General features: G+C 48.2%; 2 protein-coding genes across 5 annotated transcripts; both read left to right on the top strand.

Moving 5' to 3' along the window:
• The first annotated feature begins 1,423 nt into the window (after positions 1-1,423).
• Positions 1,424-6,980, top strand: PEX11B (peroxisomal biogenesis factor 11 beta). Of its 2 annotated transcripts, none has more exons than XM_058538990.1 (4): positions 1,424-1,500; positions 2,300-2,415; positions 2,829-3,030; positions 5,768-6,980. In XM_058538990.1, exons 1-4 carry the CDS (start codon positions 1,445-1,447, stop codon positions 6,171-6,173), a joined length of 780 nt encoding a protein of 259 aa, XP_058394973.1. In that variant the 5' UTR covers positions 1,424-1,444; the 3' UTR covers positions 6,174-6,980. The 2 variants fall into 2 exon arrangements, with proteins under 2 accessions (XP_058394973.1, XP_058394974.1); XM_058538991.1 differs by lacking the exon at positions 1,424-1,500 and adding an exon at positions 1,515-1,558.
• A 65-nt stretch (positions 6,981-7,045) lies between these two features.
• ITGA10 (integrin subunit alpha 10) lies at positions 7,046-22,738 on the top strand. 3 transcript variants are annotated; one of them, XM_058538986.1, is made up of 30 exons: positions 7,046-7,919; positions 9,426-9,537; positions 9,732-9,841; positions 10,067-10,158; positions 10,396-10,510; positions 11,227-11,354; positions 11,530-11,678; positions 12,348-12,498; positions 12,692-12,857; positions 12,990-13,063; positions 13,334-13,478; positions 13,690-13,838; positions 14,069-14,212; positions 14,345-14,548; positions 14,847-14,977; positions 15,383-15,549; positions 15,645-15,787; positions 16,246-16,359; positions 16,560-16,645; positions 16,791-16,932; positions 17,104-17,196; positions 17,356-17,432; positions 17,587-17,676; positions 18,094-18,178; positions 18,347-18,460; positions 18,718-18,798; positions 18,954-19,067; positions 20,374-20,469; positions 20,746-20,859; positions 21,157-22,738. In XM_058538986.1, the coding sequence occupies exons 1-30, from the start codon at positions 7,766-7,768 to the stop codon at positions 21,220-21,222; spliced, it is 3,606 nt and encodes a 1,201-aa protein (XP_058394969.1). In that variant the 5' UTR covers positions 7,046-7,765; the 3' UTR covers positions 21,223-22,738. The 3 variants fall into 3 exon arrangements, with proteins under 3 accessions (XP_058394969.1, XP_058394971.1, XP_058394970.1); XM_058538988.1 differs by lacking the exons at positions 7,046-7,919; positions 9,732-9,841; positions 10,067-10,158; positions 10,396-10,510 and having other exon boundaries at positions 8,749-9,537; XM_058538987.1 differs by lacking the exons at positions 7,046-7,919; positions 9,426-9,537; positions 9,732-9,841; positions 10,067-10,158 and having other exon boundaries at positions 10,450-10,510; positions 11,081-11,354.
• The last annotated feature ends 448 nt before the right edge of the window (positions 22,739-23,186 follow it).

Here is a 23,186-nt window from a genome sequence, read left to right as displayed (position 1 = left end):
ACTGGCAGGATGCAAAGAGGTGGAAGCTAAGTGTAGTAAAACAAAGCTGAAGGAAGAGCATAGATACAGGGTACTGTTTTCAAGAGGTAGGCTCTAAACAGAGACAAATTAACATGCAATGATCTTAACTTGCAAACGAGATAGCACAGGCTCCCCCCTGAGGATTAACGGTTGACGCTGGCCACGCACACCCCTTGACTCCGGAGGCTCATGCTGTGTACCCAAATTCTTGTCCTGTCTAGCCCTGAGTCCCGACAAGTCACTCACCTGGGGCAAGACAAGCAGGAAACTAAGTCCCCAGGCTGTCCCCAGAAGTTTCCTTCCAGCGGGGCGGGGTCCAAGCGGGTGGAGTACTGCTGCCTGGCGGTCTAGCCCAGTGACCACAGGCAGGAAAGCTGCGGCATGCATGGCCATTAGTTTCAGGAACATGAGTGTCCGACATGCAATATCCCCGGCCAGCCATTGAACAGTGATATTCCAGGTGGCATCTAGGGGCATAATCACAAAAGTGACCAGTAAGTCGTCGGCTGCTAAATGGGCAGAGTCGCCACACTGGAGAGGGGCGGAGTTGGCCGGGTTGCGGCCGCGTCACTGACCACAGCACGGCCAAGTTCCCTCCAGCAGAAGAAAAAAACAGCACAATGGTCACTCCTACTCGGACTTGGCTGCAGCTGAGGTGGGCAGCTCTGAGCCCTCCACCTCTACTCCTGATCCAGCCCAGACCTCTTCCCCCGTAGCTGACCCCCCACGGGGTGCCGTAGCCTGCAGGCATGGTGGCCTAGAAGGACAAGGGTTGTGGGTATAAAGAGGTTAGCTTCGGCCACTGATTCTTCGCCCTCCTTTTTAGGATCTGGAGCTGGTTATTGCGAATTTCGTCCAGTAAAGCCTCGGTCTCTGAAGACTCTCCATCTTTATTCTGCAGATCACCTGTTCAACTGTCAGGGACCTGCAGATAACAGGGATCTGGTGCTGGCTTCTACTTTCATAGACCTCTTTAGCCCCTGGAAGCCTGGATTCGGGCGCAACGTGCGTGCATGCATGCACCTGTGGTGGGAGTGTTCTGCTGGACACACCCGGGGGGAAACCCTATCCCAGCCGCCGCGGAGAGATCCCTGCGGCGCCTTCTCGCCCCGCCCGCACGCCTGCAGGCCCCGCCCTTAGGTCAGAATATTTAAAGAGGAATGTGCCGCTGGAGGCGTGCTTAAGAAAAAATAGACCATTTGATAAGACGACGCTCTGACAGAGACACGCACGAAAACACGCAGGTGTAGGCTCAGAGACAAGCGCTTCTCGTTTTGAAATTCCACTTCAGGGGCCGGCTGCGCTCGCTTTCTTTTCTGATGATGTTTGTCCCTCGCGAGGCACCGTTGGGTTGTCCAGGAGGCGTGACGAGGGGCGGGCAGTGGGGCGGGAGAGGCCCTGCGGAGCCGCGGCTGCCGGTGTCATGGACGCCTGGGTCCGCTTCAGTGCTCAGAGCCAGGCGCGGGAGCGGCTGTGTAGGTGCGCCCCGAATAGGAATGGGGGGAGGGCGGGCAGAGGAAGGTCTTCGTGAGGCGAGGTCAGTTCACACTACGGGGGTCAAAAAGGGTCAACTTGGGCTACGGGGGCCCAGACGGACCGCCAGGAGCTGATTTGAGCAGGCCATGAGGAGATGATTCGTTTCTGCTCACGGGAAAGATGGGGAAACTGAGGCATTAGTGGGCCAGTGGGGAGACTGCTCAGGGTTGCCGTGTCCACATAAGACCAACAGTTTTCTCACTGGGCAGTGGTGGGATGAGGAGCGTTCGCCCCGCGGTAGATAGCGACCCAGACTCTGTCCCCAGAGCAAAGGAGGCTCTCCAAGTTTACGTGTCCCCTCACCCTGCTGTCACCCGGGAATTCCTTTGCCTCCGCTCTGTCTTCTGGTCTCGATTCAGCTCGAGGGGCCTTGAAATCTCTGAAGAATAATCTGCCTTCCAACTATTCTCCACTCCCTCACATATCACATACATGCTCACACTGAGGTGATTGTGATGGACCCCCTGCTGCCTTCACTGTCCTCTTCAGGCCTCATCATTGTCAAATCTCTTATGTTCTCAACTCTAATTAGTGCTCCTCACCCCCTTCTAGGCTTCTTTTTAATCTTATGCTTTTCCCTTCCCCTGGCCCCTCACCAAACGGTGAGATATGGGCATGAAGAGGAGGAAAGGGAATGGTCTCAATCTGGGAAAAGAGAAAGTCCATACTTGCCTTTTGGAGGATGTTTTTGACGGGGAGATTAGGGAGGTCTCCACCTCACCCTGCATGTCCTCTCCTCCAGGGCTGCGCAGTATGCTTGCTCCCTTCTTGGTCATGCACTGCAGAAACATGGAGCCAGTCCTGAGTTACAGAAACAGATTCGACAACTGGAGGGTCACCTGAGCCTAGGAAGAAAGCGTAAGTAACTGTGCCTTTCCTTTTATTACCCCAAGACTTCTTCCATCCCCAGCTATTCTGCCTTAGTTCCTCCTTCCTGTTTTTGACCATCTCTGGCAGTTCTTCTCCCTCATTTGGTTCTGCAGTTATCCTCTGCATGCAGGGGTAACTTGAGATAGGAGAGCAGGGGTAAGAGAGTAATAAAGGATTGGAGAGACTCGGGCAAGTTTTGAGAAAACTAAACTGGGGTGCAAATTATTTAAAATTTGAAGTAAAAAAGAAAGAACTGTTTCTGCTCTTTTTAAAAATTGTTTGTTATTGTTTCTTTCACTTGGTCTACCTTCACACTCTTGCTGTCTCTCTTTCTCTATGTCTTGCCCTCTGTTTGCCTCTCTCCTTCCAAATCCTTGCTTTTCCTTGCTAATCTCCACAAGTTCTACGCCTGGGTAACTCAGCAGATGCCCTTGAGTCAGCCAAACGAGCTGTGCACCTATCAGATGTTGTCCTGAGATTCTGCATCACTGTTAGTCACCTCAATCGAGCTTTGTACTTCGCCTGTGACAATGTCCTGTGGGCTGGAAAGTCTGGACTAGCTCCCCATGTGGATCAGGAGAAGTGGGCTCAACGTTCATTCAGGTTTGATATCCTTTTATCCTACAAGACCTTTTGTATTCTCCATACTGCGTAGCTTGTTTTTTATGAGAGAAAGATCTCTTGGGGTCTTCCCAGATTATACACATCTTAATCAATCTTCCAATTTTGGTTTCCAATCTTCATTTAGATCTTAAACTATCAGAGAATAATGAACGAGGGCAGATGAAAGACAGATGCTCTTCCCTGATAAATGACTAAGATTGGGCTAGATAAGATATGTTCTTTTAATTCTGCTCTGTTTATGCCACAGGTTATGCCCCTCACTGCCTGCTCATTTATTCATTCTAAAAATATTTAGTAAGTGCTTACTGTGGGCCAGGGAATAAAGCAAAGAGCCAAACAGATATGGTTCCTACTCTCATGAAGCTTCTAGTCTAGTGAGGGTGTCAAATTTTAAAACAAATAACTACCAAACCAGATATAATAAGGAAAGCTAATTTAGATTGAAAGGTCAGGGAAGAACTCTTTGAAAAAGTAATATTTTAGTTCAGACCTGAAGTCCAAGTAACAGTGGCAGAGAAGACCTTTCCGAATGGAAAATAGCACATTTTGAGACCTTGAACCAAGAAAGACTTTGAGGAATTAGAGAAATAAAAAGAAAGAAAGCCGGGGGGCCGGCCCCGTGGCGTAGCGGTTAAGTGCATGCACTCTGCTGCTGGCAGCCTGAGTTCAGATCCCGGGTGCCCAGCGAGGCACCACTTGTCAGGCCATGCTGTGGCGGTGTCCCATATAACGGGGAGGAAGATAGGCACAGATGTTAGCCCAGGGCCAGTCTTCCTCAGCAAAAAGAGGAAGGATTGGCATGGATGTTAGCTCAGGGCTGATCTTCCTCACAAAAGAAAAGAAAGAAAGAAAGAAAGAAAGAAAGAAAGCCAGTGTGATGGACAGTATTGAGTAAAGGGCATAAATTCAAACTGGAGAGGTAGGTAGAGGCTAGATCATTCATGCAAAGCCTTTTAGGCAAAGGTAAGATTTTTTTGTTCAGTTTTGTTTAAATTGTCTCGTAAGTACAATGGGTTCTGAACAGGAATGTGACATGATTCAAATTGTGTTTAAAGAAGATCTCTCTTGCTGCAGTGTGGAAAATGGATTGCAGTAGGGCAAAAGAGGAGGAGATGCCCTAATATGGCCAAGAGATGATGTTGGCTTGGACTAAGGAGCTGGCTGGTAATGAAGGTGGAGAGAAATACAATTTGGGAATAAAATTATCTGTATAAATATCATTTGTATTTGTTTTTTATTTCTCTATGATTCTCTTCGTTCTTTTACATTATATTAGCATCTTTCCATCTCCATTTATATCTTGCTTTTCTCTTCATCTTTCTCAGTGATCTACAGCTATAACACAGCTAATGATATATGAAGGGTGGGGGCAGAGGCATGGCTGGAGTGGTATGGAAAAGCAACCCTTAGAAGAGTTTATGTGCTATGTTTATTCATTTCGTTCAATAAATATACCAAGCTCTTACTATCTGGCAAGCACTGGTCTAGACAAAGGGATACAGTGGTAAAGACAAACAAGGTCCTTGTTCCTATGGAGCTTACATTGTAATGGGAGGAGACAAAGAAACAATAAATAAGAAAAATATCAGATAGTGGTAAGTTCCATGCAGGAAATTAAAATAGGATCATGTGGTAGAGAGTAAATGGCTCGCTATATAGAGAGGGGGGGTCAGAGAAGGCCTCTCTGAAGAGGTGACGTTTAAACTCAGACCCAAAGAACAAGAAAGAGCCAGCCATGTGAAGATTTTGGAGAGAATATTTCAAGTAGAGGGACTAGGTAGTTTAAAGGCCGTAAAGCAGGACAAGCTTGATGGGATCAAAATATAGAAGGAAACTAATGTGGTTGGAGCGTAGTGATTGAGGGAAAGGATGGTACATGATGGAGTTAGAGAGGCAGGGTCAGATGTTGACTTCTGTAAGCCTGTCTAAGGTATCTAGATTTTGTTCTAAATGTGATGGGAAGGAAACCATGGAGACTTTTAAGAAGAGGAATAATGATGTGATTTACGTTTATGCCAGCTACTATATGAAATTAGATTGCTGGGGTCAGAGTGGCAAGAGTGGCCCTGAAGAGACCAATTAAAAGACTAAAGGAGTAGTTCAAGTGAGAGATGATGGTGGCTTAGACTGTAGTGGTGGAATATAACAAAGAGATGTGGTTGGATTCAAGATGTGTTTTAGAGGTAGGACAATTATATTGAGTACAGACTACTGTTGTCAGAGTGGATTAAAAATCAAGAACATAGAGTGTTCTTAAGGAATTTATAATCTAAGACATTTGACAAGCTGCTTAACACCTCTGGGCCTCACTTTTTTTTTTTTTAACAAAAGAATTGTATTTAAATGATGTATAATGTGTCTGAGTCTCTGAAACAACTGAAGCTTGTTCTTTCAAAACAAATTTGCATTATTATAGTTGAAGTTGAATGTGTGTGTGTGCTAATGGGTTGCCAAGTGTAAAAGTGAAATTTGAGGTTGATCTTGGAAGATTTGATGATGCTCATGAATTTTAAGCCAGTATCGTAAGGTACACATAAACACATATTAGTTACAAAAAGGTGGGAGAACATTTCTAATAGTGGTTAATAGCATTCACATCTGGTGTTCTAATGTGTAATCCCTTTGCAGTATGGGGAAAAAAGTGTTTACGTGTTCTGTTGGATGTGCTAAGTGGGTATACATGCCCTTAATGACCCTTCTGTCCTGTGTATCCCAGGTACTATCTGTTTTCCCTCATCATGAATTTGAGCCGTGATGCTTATGAGATTCGCCTACTGATGGAACAAGAGTCTTCAGCTTGTAGCCGGCGACTGAAGGGTTCTGGAGGAGGAGTCCCAGGAGGAATTGAGACTGGGGGATCTGGGGGTCCAGGGACTCTGGGAGGAGGCCTGCCCCAACTGGCTCTGAAGCTTCGGCTCCGAGTCCTGCTCCTGGCTCGGGTCCTTCGAGGTCATCCCCCCCTTCTGCTGGATGTAGTCAGAAATGCCTGTGATCTCTTCATTCCACTGGACAAACTAGGCCTCTGGCGCTGTGGCCCTGGGATTGTGGGGCTTTGTGGCCTCGTGTCCTCCATCCTGTCTATTCTCACGCTAATCTACCCTTGGCTACGACTCAAGCCCTGATATTCTGGTACAGGATAAGGAGGGGACCTGAATTGGTAAGATGGAACGTTAGATCGTCCCCAGTGTACCAGCTTCATTCTAACTCTACTCCTTGGTTAAGTTAAAAATCCAGAGATTCAGGAGTAGAGAGAGGGGCTTTGGGGAAGATGAGGTGAGGAAAAGTGACTTGTGAAGTCAATAGGACGATTCTGATGTTCAGCCCTATTGGAGCTTTTGTTCTTTTCCTCCTTCATTGCATTGTCTGTGTCTCTCTTGACTCTTTTTACTTTGTGTCTCTTTAGTCTATTTAAGATTCTGTCTCTGCATCTCTTTTTTACCTTCTCAGTCGCCTGTCCTAGGAATTTAATCAGCAGCAGAATTACTTTTTGGTAGAGGAGGTAGAAGGTGTGGTCCCTAAGGTTCTAACTGCCTTCTTTTTCTTCACAAAGGTGGCTTTGGCAGATTTTACTGCCCTCAAACTCCAAATCATAATTTTAAAGACTTTAAGTCCCGGTGGACTCTTCCTTCATGCACCAGAGGTGGTTCGATGCTTCCTCTTCCTCCCTCCTGTCTACCTCACCAACCTCCCTCATGACTTCGCCCATACCCTTCTCTCTACTCACGCCTGCAGATTTCTGCTACACTTTAATTTCAGGGCTTTGTTCTTTAGCCTGATCTTACCCCTTCTTTGCCTATCCAGGATGAAGCTGTGTCTAGCATCTTGCTGTAAATATTGTACAATGATTCTGTGTAAATAGCTGTGCCCCATGCCCACGATTGAGAGCAAGCGTTCCAGGTTAGCAAATTAAAGATCAGTTTGCTCATTAATGTTTAGTCTGGTACTGTGTATTGTAGTCATTTGAGGCCCCTATTTCTGTCACTGTGGTTTGGGTTTTCCATGGGATTAGCTGCTGGCATCATCACCCACAGACTTTTATTGAGCACCTACACTATGCAGGACATAATACTTGGTGGTGGAGCTACAAAAAGCTAAGAAGCTCTATGGTCCCAACTTCAGCTAAGTTTATAGCCTGGTTGAGAAGATGGGATCTAATGTTGAAGTAGTTATACTGGTTCCACAAAGCACACCCCATACCAGTTCATGGTTTATAGTCCCTCCAAAAACTATAATACCACAAGGCAGCATGGGCTAAGAGTCACAAACAGGACTAAGTGGAGTGAGGCTGGTAAGGCTTGGTTTGTGGGCTGGCTGTGTCTTCACACGTTGGGACTCCGCTTGGTTGGTTGGGGAAGTGATATCACTGTTATCAGCTCTTTCATTTTCCATATCCCAGGTTGAGATAAATAAAGTTAGAAAGTAAAAAGTATCTATTTCCCACTCCTGCCTTCTATTCTGAATCTGAAGAAAGCATTATTGCCTGGCAACAGCAAAGGATAGGAAAAAAGGAAGAGAAAGAAACGGCAGAAATAGTCAAGAATTGTGTTCTCTTTGGATATTGAGGTGATGCCTCCAGGGGGCAGCACCAAGGCACAGAACTAGAGTAAGATTGCTCAGTCCTCCTTTTCTTGGTCTGGGGCTCCCCACAGTTCCCCACCAGCACTCCTCCCATTCCTTCCAACTTTATTTTTAGCTGCCAGTGGGAGGGGGCAGGATGGGAGGGAAAGTAAAAAAAACAGAAAAGAAGAGGGACAGAGGCACAGAGGACTTCTCACATGGACAGAGGACTTCTCACACGGACAGAGAACAACCAGACATGGAGCTCCCCTTCATCCCTCACCTGTTCTTGCCCCTGATGTTCCTGACAGGTGAGGGAGGTTAACTTCTTGGTTTCTGGTGGGAATGGAATATGTTTGTATTGTTTGGCATTGGGACCTTTAGGGTTAAAATTCTTCAGGAATTAGGGTGAGAGATTAATACTGATTCTACATTTCTAGTGTGTATGTGGTGGGGGCGGGGGGCGGGGGGAGTAGGGGGGCGTTGCATGATTGCATTCTTATGCCCAACATATGACTGCTTCAATATTGAGACTGGCAGGGCCTCGTGTAAGATGTGTGTTCAGTTATCTAAAATCTTCATCCTAAGACCTGGAGAAGTGAGGGGACCAAAAAGAAACCTGATGTGACCTTCCATGTGGCTAGTCTAATTCCTATTATCCCCCTCCCTACTTCTCCCTAATCTTGGTGGTCTCTGGGGCCTGAGGCATAATTGACTAACTCTGTGGTCAGAACTCTGGGTTTATCTAAACCAATGAGCTACAATTCCTGGTCATACAGCCCTGCCAGTTTCCTGGATGCAAAAAGGCTCACATACAAAATACCTTTCTGAAAATGAGCATAGTTTGAGACAGAGCTATAGCCATTGGTGGCTGTGGCCTGAGAGGGGGTTGCTTGAAAGGAAGGAGCAAGGTACAGTCAGGGAAAGAACCATGGGAGGGACAAGAGGCCTGGAATTTTTCCTCATTGGTGCCCTGTAATCTTCGTTTCCTAAAATACCAGCTCTGATTTTAAAGGGACTGAGATTGGGAGGGAAGATTCAGCTAGGACATGATTGAGGGGTCTTTAGGGTGGGATGAGAGTTAAGAAAGAAATGCAGGTAGGCAGGGGGCAGTTGGGAGGGTGGATGAATTAGAAAGGAACGGGATTGTGGGAAACTTTGAGGTAATGGGACCCTTGGTAAGGATGGATGGCAAACCATATGTGTGGGCAGGCGAGTGGCCCCACCCGGTTAATTACCACTGAGGTTTCCAGGGCTGGAATCAACCAGAGACCTAGACATTGGAGAAAGAGTGAGAGTGTAACAATGACACTGGGAGTCAAGAAGAGATAGAAAGAGAAGGAGACCCAGACATATAGTGCTCCCTAGACTCCTTGTTCTCCCTATGGTCCTGAGTTGGGGGAGAATTTGGAAGAAGTAGTTGTTCTGGGGCTGCAGAAAGACCTTCTCCCTCTTTTGACTCTCACAGCTTGGGGAGGAGGATGTGTAGGAGGAATAATGTGGAAAAGAGGAACTTGACCCTTCCAGACATGTCTGTAAATGAGATTTCAGAAATGGGAATGAAAATACAGCTGTGCACCAGCATGGCAGAGGGACACAGTTAGACATCTGGACCCAAACACAGGAAGGAGATCATCCTTGCTTGGAGCTCTGAGTACATGACGTTGACAGAGGCCAGGACAGCTTATGAGTAAGAAGCAGGGAGATAGACCGAAATCAAAATGTTCCCTTCGTGGCTTCTCTTTGGTTGTGCTTTTCCAGGCATTCATTAGTCTCTCTGACTGCTTCCTGCTAACCTTATGATCCTGGCCCCCCAGGTCTCTGCTCCCCCTTTAACCTGGACGTACATCGCCCACGCCTATTCCCAGGGCCACCCGAGGCTGAATTTGGATACAGTGTCTTACAACATGTTGGGGGTGGACGACGATGGTGAGGAGGAAACCAGAGGGCCATGGGGTTGGGACTGTGATAGAGCTATTAAAGGGGAGACAGGGTAGATGGGAATCTAATCTGGTCTTTTGAAAGTGGCTAGGGCTCTAGACTCGCCACCCCCGTGTGCTTCCCCTCTGGCCTATCTCAAAGGTCATACTCACACTACACTGATATTCATGTCCTCCTCCCAGGATGCTGGTGGGTGCCCCCTGGGATGGGCCTTCAGGCGACCGAAGAGGGGATGTTTATCGCTGCCCTATAGGGGGCTCCCACAATGCCCCATGTGCCAAGGGCCATTTGGGTAAGAAGATGTTTCACTCTTCCACTCCTAACCCTTAACCTTGATGTGCTAGTAGCTGTGACCACTTACACCTCACCTTCTTTGCTCCCGTATCTCACATACTCCGCACCCCTAACTTGATCCTGATCTCTTCTCATCCTCTTCCAAAATCACCCTGAACTTAAGCACCCCGTCATCTGTGACCCCATGATCTCATTCTTTCCCACCCCCTCATCCCCCAACCAGGTGACTATCCACTGGGAAATTCATCTCATCCTGCTGTGAATATGCACCTGGGGATGTCTCTACTAGAGACAAATGGTGATGGGGGATTCATGGTGAGCTAAGGAACGGGTGGTGGGTGATGGTGGGGGGAGTCTCTGAAAGTTCGTGGCAGAGAAAAGAGCAATATGGTAAAGGGTAACTGGTCTATGTGGAGGGGTCAAGGAGTTAAAACCCTAGAAAGAAAGGAGAGGAATCTCAGGGAGTGGTCTCAATGCCTCTGTTGACTAGGAGCATGTTCTGAGGGTGCCCTCTCAAGCCTGGGAATAACTATTTCCCCCACCCATTCTCAGGCTTGTGCCCCTCTCTGGTCTCGTGCTTGCGGCTCCTCTGTCTTCAGTTCTGGGATATGTGCCCATGTAGATGCTTCATTCCGGCCCCAGGGAAGCCTGGCACCCACCGCACAACGTGAGCCGGAAGAAGGGACTGAGGACTCAGTCCTCAGAATGGGGTGCAGGGTGGGAAAAAGATGGGGCAAGAGGGTATGATGCTTGATAGGGGGCCTGCATGACTATCCTCATTGCTACCTAATATACCTGCAAAAGCTCCAGATTTCCTAACAGATTAGAATTCAGACTCTACCAGGGCATCAAGACTCCATGAATTGATCTAACCAACTTCAAAAACTCAATTCTCATTATATCATTCCATACCCTGCACCTTGCCCATAGCATTCACCTTAACATTCTCCTATGTATCATCTATTTTTATACCTCCATCTCCTTTTGTTTAAAGTGTTCTCCACCCAAATGCCTTTCCTTATATTCTCCTCTCCTTAAACATCTTCAGTCTTCAATATCTTCTCAGTTCCTGCCTCCTTTGATTGCCTACCATCAGAACTGACCCTATTTTGTTCTCCCATAGCATAGAGTGGTAGTGTGTTTCTGCCTAGTGCTTAATTCCTTTTTCTTTGTTTTTTTTTTTAGTAAATTGTATGTATGCTCATCGCCTCTTTTATTTGTTTCTACATTTACCCAGGGCCTGGCACACTACCTTCCTTGCATGTCAGAAGTGCCTAATAAATGTTTGAATTGAATGTGCCCTCCTGTGACCTCTTCCCTTGTTGCCCCCATGCCCAATATCCTTCTGCTCCTCTGTTTCCCATCACCATACCCTCCTCTTAGGCTGCCCCACATACATGGATGTTGTCATCGTCTTGGATGGCTCCAACAGCATCTATCCCTGGTCTGAAGTTCGGACTTTCCTACGAAGACTGGTAGGGAGACTGTTTATTGACCCAGAGCAAATACAGGTAAGAGAAGGCAATATGGATGGGCTTGGAGGGGAAGAGACAGGAAGAGAGGAGATAAATGTTAGGTAGTGGTGTCTTCAGTGGTATCTGGGTGCTCCTTTCCTGTCCCTCACATACTTTCTTCTCCCCCTACAACCATACACACCTTCCATTTGAATGTACACTTTATTCTCAGGTGGGTCTGGTACAGTATGGGGAGAGTCCTGTACATGAGTGGTCCCTGGGAGATTACCGAACCAAGGAAGAAGTGATGAGAGCAGCAAGGAACCTGAGTCGGCGGGAGGGACGAGAAACAAAGACTGCCCAAGCAATAACGGTGGCCTGGTGAGGCACTGGGAGGGGAGTGTGGGAGGCCAGAGTGAGGAGGGCCTAGAAAGGTTAGGGGAGGGTTTGGAGGGCAGTGTGTACATCCCAAGATTCTTGCGTGCTTATCTCTGTGTCCATACTAATGGTGGGTGGGGGAATGCTAAGTTGGCTGTCATTGCACTCCCTCTCAACGCATTTCCTCAAAGAATCTATGTCTGTGTCTCTCCATGTTTCTGCTTTATTTATCTCTGCAGACAGAACTCTCTATCCCTCCGTTCCCACTTTGATCTTGGCCTTCAGGTCACTCCACCACTCATATCCTAGCCCACTTTCCAAACGTGATTCAAAACTTATCTCTTGAAAGACTCCCCTGACCTGATCATTCTCCTTTATTCTACATTCCCTTAATACTTATCCTCCCAAATGTAATATTTGCTGAATAAATCTATGAATGAGTGGATTTTATACTTATTTGCACTGATGATATGCTACTCTGTATGTTCTATGACACTCTTACTGTGTGCCAGTGTCCATGCTAGACACTGTTGGGGAGATAGACTAAAAAGGCAAGATGTCTGACCTCGGTGAAGTGCTGACAGTGTTGAGTCCTGTGTGTGTGTGTGTGTGTGTGTGCACGTGTATCTGCATACATCTGATCACATCTCACTCCTTTCTCTCTTTTCTCAGCACAGAAGGATTCAGTCAGTCCCGTGGGGGCCGACCAGAGGCTGCCAGGCTACTGGTGGTTGTCACTGATGGAGAATCACATGATGGAGAGGAGCTTCCCACAGCACTAAAGGCCTGTGATGCTGGAAGAGTGACACGCTATGGGATTGCGGTGAGAATCTACCCTGGACCTGGAAGGATGGAGGTGACATTGAGGACTGGGAACCTGAGGAAAATGAGCATTAACTGCTTCCCAGATGTCAGCCATATTTCCTTTCCTTCACTTTAGTTGGCTGTGTTCTATACCAGCTGTAACATTTCCCTCCACACAGCTAACAGACCCTACCTTGATCTCCTGATACCAGGTCCTTGGTCACTACCTCCGGCGGCAGCGAGACCCCAGCTCTTTCCTGCGGGAAATCAGAGCTATTGCCAGTGATCCAGACGAGAGATTCTTCTTCAATGTCACAGATGAAGCTGCATTGACTGACATTGTGGATGCACTAGGGGACCGGATTTTTGGCCTTGAGGGTAATGATTACCTTGGAGAAACTGGAGGGTAGGAGGAGTTCTGGAGTGTAGGTAGGGTTCTGGAGTGAGTTCAATAGGTCAAAGGGGGAACTGTCTTCCCTAATATTGCCTTGATATTTTCTCATGCTCAAGGCTCCCATGGAGAAAACGAAAGCTCCTTTGGGCTGGAAATGTCTCAGATTGGTTTCTCCACTCATCGACTAAAGGTTGGACAGACTCTGACCCTTCCATGACCCCTTTCAACCTCTGACTCCTTCCAACCTCTGACTCAGACAACTTCAACCCCAGGGCTCTTCTAGATTCCTCCTTTAACCAATGTCCATGCTGACCTTCCCATGCCTTTCCAACTCCCAGCATAAAAAAATATATATGCTTTTTACCCCAGCATATTCTCAGGGACCCTCTCACTCCTGGAGATTTTTTTCTCCTTATTCTCCACTGTCTTTTCAGTGACCCCATCTGGTTCTGCCCTACAGGATGGGATTCTCTTTGGGATGGTGGGGGCCTATGACTGGGGGGGCTCAGTGTTATGGCTTGAAGAAGGTCACCGCCTTTTTCCCCCACGGACGGCCCTGGAAGATGAGTTCCCCCCTGCATTGCAGAACCATGCAGCCTACCTGGGTGAGTAGCAGAGAGTTGCAGAGGATTAGGGGATGGGGGTGGGGGAAATGCTTTCCCAGTCGGGGGGATAATGTACTCCCTCTTAACTCATGTAGTTTCTCACTGATCTCCTGCTACTTTCCTTGGAACCTCCTTCTGTGCCTTTAAGAAACCCTCCCACTCTGACCCCATCTTCCTTCCCTTTCACCTCTGATTCCTTGCCCACTTCTAGGTTACTCTGTTTCCTCCATGCTTTTGCGAGGTGGACGCCGCCTCTTTCTCTCAGGGGCTCCTCGGTTTAGACATCGAGGAAAGGTCATCGCCTTCCAGCTTAAGAAAGATGGGGCTGTGAGGGTCGCCCAGAGCCTCCAGGGGGAGCAGGTAGGGCATCCAATGGAGGGTGGGGTTCTTGGATCCTGAGGGACCTCCAGGCTGTCGGGGAAGAGAGTGAAGGGGCAAGAGAGTGAAGGGGCCTGAAAAGTCTGTGCTGAATTCTGGTTGGCAGACTGTCAAAGGTGTGAGGTCCAGATTGGCAGGCTGATGGGTGCTTCCCATTTGTCCACAATCACCTTCCTTTTTCTCTGGGGTCACCACTCCCCACCACTTCCCAGATTGGCTCATACTTTGGCAGTGAGCTCTGCCCATTGGATATGGATGGGGATGGAACAACAGATGTCTTACTTGTGGCTGCCCCCATGTTCCTGGGACCCCAGAACAAGGAGACAGGACGTGTTTATGTGTATCTCGTGGGCCAGGTGAGTCTTGCTGGAATCCCCTAGAACTTGTTTGTTGAGGGTGGAGGGTGGGAGGGAAGGTACATACAACTGAGGGCTGGCTGAGTGGTGGGACTGTCAGATCAGCATCTTCTATCTTCTCACCTCCACCAGCAGTCATTGCTGACATTCCAGGGAACACTTCAGCCAGAACCCCCACAAGATGCTCGATTTGGCTTTGCCATGGGTGCCCTTCCTGATCTGAACCAAGATGGTTTTGCTGATGTGGCTGTGGGGGCACCCCTGGAGGATGGGCACCATGGAGCACTGTACTTATATCATGGAACCCAGAGTGGAGTCCGGCCCCATCCTGCCCAGGTCAGGAGTGGCCAGATAAAGCAGGGGCTTGGTGGGAAGAAAGGAAAGGGAGATATGCTCTTTGCTTATCAATTGTTCCCTGGTCTTGAGACCCAAACTGAACAAGTGCTTTTTTATCAGTAGGCGAAAAGGTGAGGTGGTGGGGTAGGATAAAGGTTGCTGTTCAGGGACTTCTGAATGCAAGCAAGTTTCTCTTATTCCTTCCCATGCCTGAAGGGAGTATTAGAAAGAGCCAGGTAGGAGGCCTGGGAAACCAGGTGTGTGTGTCCCTGCTAAGCCTTTCCTCTCTTCCTCTCAGCGGATTGCTGCTATCTCCATGCCACTGGCCCTCAGCTACTTTGGCCGAAGTGTGGATGGCCGGCTAGATCTGGATGGAGATGACCTGGTAGATGTGGCTGTGGGTGCCCAAGGGGCAGCCATCCTGCTCAGGTGAGCAGTCCCAGCTCAGGTAGCAATGGACAGCACAGCATAGCTGTTAAAAACAAGGGCTTTAGAGTCACAGACTTAGATTTGGATTTCTTGATCAACTTACTTTGTGCTTCCGTTTCCTAATTTATAAAATGGGAATAATAGTAGTAGCTACCTTACTGGCTTGTTGTGAGGATTAAATGCAATAATCCATGTAAAGATCTTAACACAGTGCCTAGCACATGGCAAGTGCTTATTAAATGTTAGCTGTTATCTTACTTCTGTCAGAAATTTCAGGGGAGGGTGACACAAGGGCATCTATCTCCTTGTTCTTTCCGTTGACCTCAGGGAGGCAGACACTGGAAATTGCCTTTCTCAAAGGGCTTTCCTCCTACTGCTAGAATTTCTTCCCCACCCTGTTCCTAGCTCCCGGCCCATTGTCCACCTGGCCCCTTCACTGGATGTGAGTCCACCAGCCATCAGTGTGGTTCAGAGGGACTGCAGGCGTCGAAGCCAGGAGGCAGCCTGCCTATCTGCAGCCCTGTGCTTTCAAGTGACCTCCCGCACTCCTGGCCGCTGGGATCGCCGATTTTGTGAGTGACTAGAATGCATCCTAAGCAACTCTCAACTCCTTGCCTGCCTTGGTCTCTGGACCCCCTCCACCCTCACTCTTGCCTGCCCCATTCAGACATGCGGTTCACAGCATCACTGGATGAATGGACAGCTGGGGCACGTGCAGCATTTGATGGCTCTGGCCAGAGGCTGTCTTCTCGGAGGCTCCGGCTCAGTGTGGGGAATATCACTTGTGAGCAGCTGCACTTCCATGTGCTGGTGAGAAGAGGGCAGGAACTGCTTTGCATCTGGGCTGGGGAGTGAGGGGAAGGCTGGATCAGAGAAGGAATTTCTGCTGGATGGGCAAGAAAGCTGAAGACAGGAAAATGAGAAAGTTCAGACTTTGGAGTCTGGCTGATCTGGATTTGAATCCCAGCTCTGCCATTTACCACCTGTGAACTCTGGCAAGTCACATATAACCTGCAAGCCTCAGTTTCCTTGCCTGCAAAGGGGGGATAATAATAATAATGATAATAATAATAATAATAGTAATAATAACTACATCATTGGAGTTGTATTAGAATTAAATGTAATTAGTATTGATAAAACCTTAGGATAGTGTGCAGCACACAGAAAGTGCCCAGTAAATGATCACTGTAATTATTACATTCTGCCAGGGGCCTGGCTTATACCCTTAACCCTGGGTCCTCATGATCCTTGATTCTGGTTTCCCTCAGGATACATCAGATTACCTCCGGCCAGTGGCTTTGACTGTGACCTTTACTTTGGACAACACCACAAAGCCAGGGCCTGTGCTGGATGAGGCCTCACTCACCTCCATACGAAAGTTGGTCAGCAGTGCCAAACCGTGCCCTGCCCCTGGGTCCCAACACCGCCCTTCTCAGTGAATTCAAGAGGAAGGGGAGGGAGGAGACATGAGATCATGGTGAAATCTGACCTGGGCACCCACTCTTCCCTTTTCAGTTTTCCCCCAATTCCATTCCTTTCTCCTTGCATTCTTCTCACCCTCAGCCCCTTCTCTCCCCTCTAGGTGCCTTTCTCGAAGGATTGTGGCCCTGATAATGAATGTATAACAGACCTGGTGCTTCGAGTTAATATGAACATCAGAGGCTCCAGGTGGGATGGACGTGAACTGGCCAAATCAGGGTGACCTGATAGAGACTGGAAGGGACTTGGTGGGTTGTCTCTTGCTCAGGAAAACAGAAGTGAGGCTTTTGGCACCCCTTCAACTCCTGGGCTCTCCCTTATCCACCACTCCTAGGAAGGACCCGTTTGTGGTTCGAGATGGTCGGCGGAAAGTGCTGGTGTCAGCAGCTCTGGAGAATAGGAAGGAAAATGCCTACAACACTAGCCTGAGTCTCAGCTTCTCTAGAAACCTCCACCTGGCCAGTTTCACTCCTCAGGTGCCCTTGGGGAAGGGAGTTTGGGAGGAGTCAGGGAAGGAGGAGGAAGAAGATGGGGTATTGGCCTCGGCTATGAGGGGTTCTAGAGAAAGGTTCAGTGTTTAGAGACTGTGGGCGGGAGAGCAGTTGCAGCCCCAGCTCCAGCCTCCACCCCCATTCCTCTGCTCCCAGAGGGACAGCCCAGTGAAGGTGGAATGCACAGCTCCTTCCCCTCATGCCCGGCTCTGCAGTGTGGGGCATCCTGTCTTTCAGACTGGAGCCAAGGTGAGTTGGGGCCCAGGATGAGACAGGGGCTCTGAGAGAGCAGGGGCTGGAATCTGTGGGGCCTAGGAGTTTAGGGAAGAAGGCACACAAGGGCTCCTGTTCCTCTGTAGTTGCCCCATGAAGAGGAATCTACCATGACCCCATGTCTCCTGCCCTCAGGTGACTTTTCAGCTAGAGTTTGAGTTTAGCTGCTCCTCCCTCCTAAACCAGGTCCTTGTGAGGCTGACTGCTACTAGGTGAGAACAAAGGGAACTTCTTCCCAGCCCTCTCCTTTTGGGTCTTGGTGGGAAGGGGGTTGGGGGTAGGGTGTATACAGCATTGACTCCTCTACTCCAGAGAGGGGTGATTGAGACAGAGCTGGGATGTGAGCCTCTCCCTCTGACCCTACAGCAATAGCCTGGAGAGAAATGGGACACTTCAAGATAACACAGCCCAGACTTCAGCCTACATCCAATATGAGCCTCACCTCCTATTCTCTAGGTATGGCTCAGCTCCCCACTGGGACCCTGTTCTGACCGCAGACTCATACTCTTTATGTTTCCTTCCTTTCCCTCCATGTGCTTCAGTGTTCCCCAAGACCCAAACCCTTGGGGCTGCTCCATCTTTTGGCCCTCAGTCCCACTCATGCTGAACATTCTCTTTTAAATATCTTACTTTCCTAGATACAGGTATACCTATACATCCTAGGTGTAGGGATTTGCTGGGCTCCGGGGGTTGGAGTTGGGGTGAGGGGATGTGGGATGTGGCCATAAAGTTTGTACCAAGTCTATGTCATGTCCCATTTCTATCTGTGTGCTGGCCCTGCCTTGCCTGAATCCATTTCTCTGTGCTGATCGTGTGCCTCTGGATCTGTGTCATGGCTGTGACCATGTACTTCCTGACTTGGTGTTCACGCAGTGAGTCTACTCTACACCGCTATGAGGTTCACCCATATGGGACCCTGTCAGTGGGTCCTGGCCCTGAATTCAAAACTACTCTTAGGGTGAGAAGCCAGATGGGCCTTGGCATGAACAGAGGGACGGGGAGGAGTCCTGGAAAAAGGATGGGAAGAGTCTCTCTTAGATTTCAATGGTATCTAGGGTAAAGGGGAATAGATGAGGAAGAGTCTTCTTTTATCTCCCACCTCTTCCCGTTTCAATCCTCCTCTTAGGTTCAGAACCTGGGCTGCTATGTGATCAGTGGCCTCATCATCTCAGCCCTCCTACCAGCTGTGGCCCATGGGGGCAATTACTTCCTTTCACTGTCTCAAGTCATCAGTAACAATGTGAGTCTGTGCTAGGGGTGTGTGGAACTCTGCCACCTTGATCTGGTGGACTCACCCAGCTCCCTGTCTACTGGATCACTGCTCTCAGGGCTCTTTCCCCTGGGAGACCTTTCTTTCATATATGTGGCTTCTTTGAGAAGAAAGAAGGGGATTACCCAGGGAAGAACTACAATAGTGTGGATAGTATGCTCCTGCTCAGCCTAGAGTGGCTGGCCTCTTACCATCAAGAAGGTCCCTCAAGTTGAATCTTCCTCTAGGCAAGTTGCACAGTGCAGAACCTGACTGAGCCCCCAGGGTCCCCTTTGCATCCAAAGGAGCTTCAGCACACAAGCCGACTGGTATGAGTCACAAGAAAGTGAAGAAGGTGTCCAGAGTGGGAATGCAGGGGTGGGGGCAGTAGAGTTTGGAGCCTTGGGATAGGGAGTAGAGCCTGGAGTGGGGAGGAGGGGATCTTCCCACTTCAGGGTTCTGATCTGTCTCTTTCTTTTGGTAGAATGGGAGCAACACTCAGTGTCAGGTTGTGAGGTGCCACCTTGGGCGGCTGGCAAAGGGCACTGAGGTCTCTGTTGGACTACTGAGGCTGGTTCACAATGAATTTTTCCGGAGGGTAAACCGTTTCTTTTCTACTACTCTCCCCTTCTGCGCCTATCTGGAACTTTAGCATAGGCTTTGGAGGTAGACAGACCCATCTTCAAATTCCAGCTTTACCTCCTACTAGCTGTTGGACCTTGAGCAAGTTATTTTATCTCTTTAAGCTTCTTTCTCTTCATCTCTAAAACAAGGAAGATAATACCTACTTTATGGGGTTGTTGTAAAGAAAAAATGAATAATGAAGCAGATTCATTAAAAACTAGTTATTATCCTTGTATTTTCCTCCATTTATCATCCCTTAGTGCTTTATCAATAATCAATCGACATTTATCGGATACCTAAATTCAATCAATCAATAATCCATCAAGTGCCTACTATATAAAAGGCTCTGTATTAGGTAGACACTGATGAGAATATCTCCAACATTTAGCACCATGCCTAACTCATTGTAGTGACTTAATACATTTTTGTTAAATGAATGAATAAATAGTTGATATTACTTTCAGGGTATGTATTGGAGGGTAGTGGGAAGTAAGATTATATAGTTGACAAGGATCTAGATTATGAAAGTTCTCTAAAGCTAGGGAGATGAAATTGGACTTAATATGATAGGCAGTCAGGAGTCAGTGTGAGTTCCTGAGCAGGGAAATGACATCCTAATTATAACAGCTATTTAGTACTAGAGGTTTATATTGTGCTTTCCCATATACTATCTACTTTGAATGATACAGATCCCTGGGATGTAGGCATATGTGTTAGGGAAGTTAAGTCTGACCAACCATTCCTCTGTAAGTCTGGTTCTCTTTGTCTCTCTTTGGTATCCTCTTTTTCATTTATTTATTCTTTCAACAAAGATTTATTGAGAAACCACTATGTACTTAGCACTATGCTAGGCACCAGGCACTAGGGACACATAAATTAGTAAGACACAACCCTTGACCTCAAGGATCTTATAGTTCAGTGGTGAAAGACAGAGAAGTAAACAGAACATTATAACTTGATCCAGGGTGGTAGGGGTTAAGAGGACACACTTCCCTAATTCTCAGAGGGGATGACATCTAAACTTCAACCTAAAGGAGGGGTAGGGGTTAGCCAAAGAAAGGGGAGTTGAGTGCATTTCAGGTAAAGCAAACAGCATATATGAAAGACCAGAGGCTTTCCATCTATTTCCTCTCTTTCCCTGTTAGTCTCAAACCTTTTCTTCTGGTCTTGAGGGTCCTGCAAGTTGTGCCTCTCAGCTTCATCCTTGCTATTGGGGTTCCAAGAGCTATACCACCTTAAGATGGCTCACTTTAAATGTCTTCCCATCCACTTGTCCACAGGCCAAGTTCAAGTCTTTGACAGTGGTCAGCACCTTTGAGCTGGGAACTGAGGAGGGCAGTGTCCTACAGCTGACTGAGGCCTCCCGTTGGAGTGAGGTGGGGCTGGAGACTGAGTTTGAGAGCTGTGAAACTAATGAGGGTGGGGATGGGGTAAGGGTACCTGTGAGCTTTTTCAGAACAGAGGTATCTTCATTAGGCAGCAGTCGGTGACTTAGAAGTGATAAATCAGGATGCTGGGGTCCCACTGCCTCCATTCCTGCCTCAGTTTCTTTCCTTTTATTCTTTTATTTTAAGCCTGGCTTTGCTATAATGTGGGGAGAGGCTAGCTGGGCAAAAGGGTGCCGGTAAAAAATAACTCTCCTCCCCATACAGAGCCTCCTGGAGGTGATTCAGACCCGCCCTGTCCTCATATCCCTGTGGATCCTCATTGGCAGTGTCTTGGGAGGGCTGCTTCTGCTTGCTCTCCTTGTCTTCTGCCTCTGGAAGGTAAGCACTGCTTTAGTGGGGAATATGGGGCATGGTGCCCACAAGTTGAGGGATCCTTGATGATAGCAGAGAGAACTGGATTTGTGCTGGGCAGCTAAGCAGGCTGTGGGTGTCATGCCTGAATCTCCTTCACTGTACTCCACAAATGTTGGTTGAATTAAACTTAGCCAAGTAAAATAAATTTGAATCTCATTTTTGGAAACAGAACAAAAGTGAAGACTTCAGCTATGTCTGAGGGCTGTTGGCAAGGTCCCCAGGCAGGGCATTTGGCAATGACTCTTATCTCTTCCTCTACAGCTTGGCTTTTTTGCCCGTAAGAAAATCCCCGAGGAAGAAAAAAGAGAAGAGAAACTGGAGCAATGAATGTAGAATAAAGCCCTAGAAAGTCCTCCTTGGCAGCTTCTCCAAAAGACTTGCATAAGAGCAGAGGTTTAGGGGCTCAGATGGGACAAGAAGAAGCCTCTGGACTGTCTCCCCAGACCTGCAGCCTGACTTGACTTTTGAGTCATGAGGATGCTGCTGGCAAGAGATGAGGCCTTCCCTCATACAAGAACGCCTGGCACCAAAGCCAGGAACACTCCCACCCTGTGTTTCCCTCCTCATAATCCTGGTTCCACAGCCAACATTGGGGCCTGGTTTGGGGCCCTTTTTTCCCTGTCCCCAGGAATCAAGAATTTTTTGCCTAGGTCCCTGACTTCTTTCAGATTCCCTCTACATCCTCCCTCACAATTTGGAAAGGATGAGGGTTATCATCCTCCATTCCCTGCCTCTCACCTTCCTGCCTGTGCCCTACTCCACAGGAGAGAGCTGACGTTGGCTTGAAAGAAGTAAAGTCAACATCTGCTGCTTTCCTGTGGAGTCTGGTGATTCAGAGAGCCAGATGGGGAGAGTCAACAGGAAAAAAGGAGGGAGGAGGAAAAGCCACAAGAGACATTCTGTACAATTCCAAGGAACAGAGAAGCCTTTAGACAGGCAACTGCCGTCCTCCTGAAACCCGAGACTTCATGGTGTACTTGCCCGCCCTCAGGTGCTGGTGAAACAGAGCTGCCCCAGGCCTGCTGGGCATGGGTTTCCCAACTCGCAGCCTTCCCTGGGAGCAAAGCCAGGGCCAGGTGCCTGATTCTCTGGAACCAGGGGCCCCCGGCTGGCTAGAGCCGGAATAGCAGAGAAGACTGGATAATCCTGGCAGTGTTTCTCCTCTCTCAGGCCTCATGTACTCTTGAGCCCTCATTGGGGCCTCCTTATAGAAAGTAGAGAGAAGGCAGAGGATTGCTGCTTGATGGTGGGAAACTCTTTCACCTTATCAGCTTTGGGAAGCAGCAGCCCCATGGGGTCTGAATGAGTGGGGTCTGCCTTAAGGAAGAAGCTGAAGTGGGTGGCAGGGGGTCTTGGGAGCAAGCCCTGACTTGCTCAGCACTGGTTGCGTAGTACAAATAGCTCCTAGGAAAATGTTTCTGGGGGCAACTCCATTCATACCTTGTAGGGCTTCTCTGGGGGAATCAGTTTGCCAGCCCTTGCCTGATGTTTACTGGAAATTCCCAAGTTAATTTCTATCTCTGGATCACCCTCCCCCTCCACCACCACCCACCTCTTATGGTCATGGCCAGTAAAGAGAATTGGATTCTCATTGACAACTGGGTAACTTGTATTTCTTTGCAATCAATACTTTGGGTACCAAAGTCAATTATTGGTCTCCAGAGTGCAGCTCTCACAGCCATTTGAAGAATCAGCACCCATTTAGAGCTGAGAAGAGAAGAGACCTGATCGGGCAGTTGACTAGCAGCCACAGAACCTGTCCTCCAGGGCTGTTCTTGAGGCCTGGCCACAATGTTTATTTTGGCATGTCTCTGGCCTTTTGCAGAGGGCATTGTCTCTGTTTCCCTGGTAGGGTGGACAGTATATCAGATGGTCAGAACAAATGAAGTTCAGTGTCACATGACTTCTGGCTCTATTTGAGTTCCCTAAGATATGGACTGCTCAGGAATGGTGAGAGGTAGATTCTTGGTTCACCTGAGACCTTATACAGTTGAGTCCCTGGAAGGCCAAGTTATGAAGTATTTGAAATGTTTGCTGTGACTCTCCCACTGGAGATGTGCTCTCGCCTCCTGTAATCCTCACCTACTTAAGTGACCATAGAGTGTAAAATGTGTAGGTTTGGGAAGCATATAGGCCTAGATTGAAATCCAAGGTCTGCCATTTATTAGCTGTGTGGCCTTGGGCAAGTCATAACCACCCCGAGGCTCAGATAACAATAAGAGGCTGTGTAGTACAGTGGTTAAGAATGAAGACAGACTTGCGTTTACATCTAAGCTGTACCACTTAAAACG

This window comes from Diceros bicornis, chromosome 4, assembly GCF_020826845.1.
Source record: "Diceros bicornis minor isolate mBicDic1 chromosome 4, mDicBic1.mat.cur, whole genome shotgun sequence".
Taxonomy (NCBI): Eukaryota; Metazoa; Chordata; class Mammalia; order Perissodactyla; family Rhinocerotidae; genus Diceros; species Diceros bicornis.
Note: the sequence above shows the minus strand (reverse complement) of the source record. Positions and strands in the feature narration are given on the sequence as shown.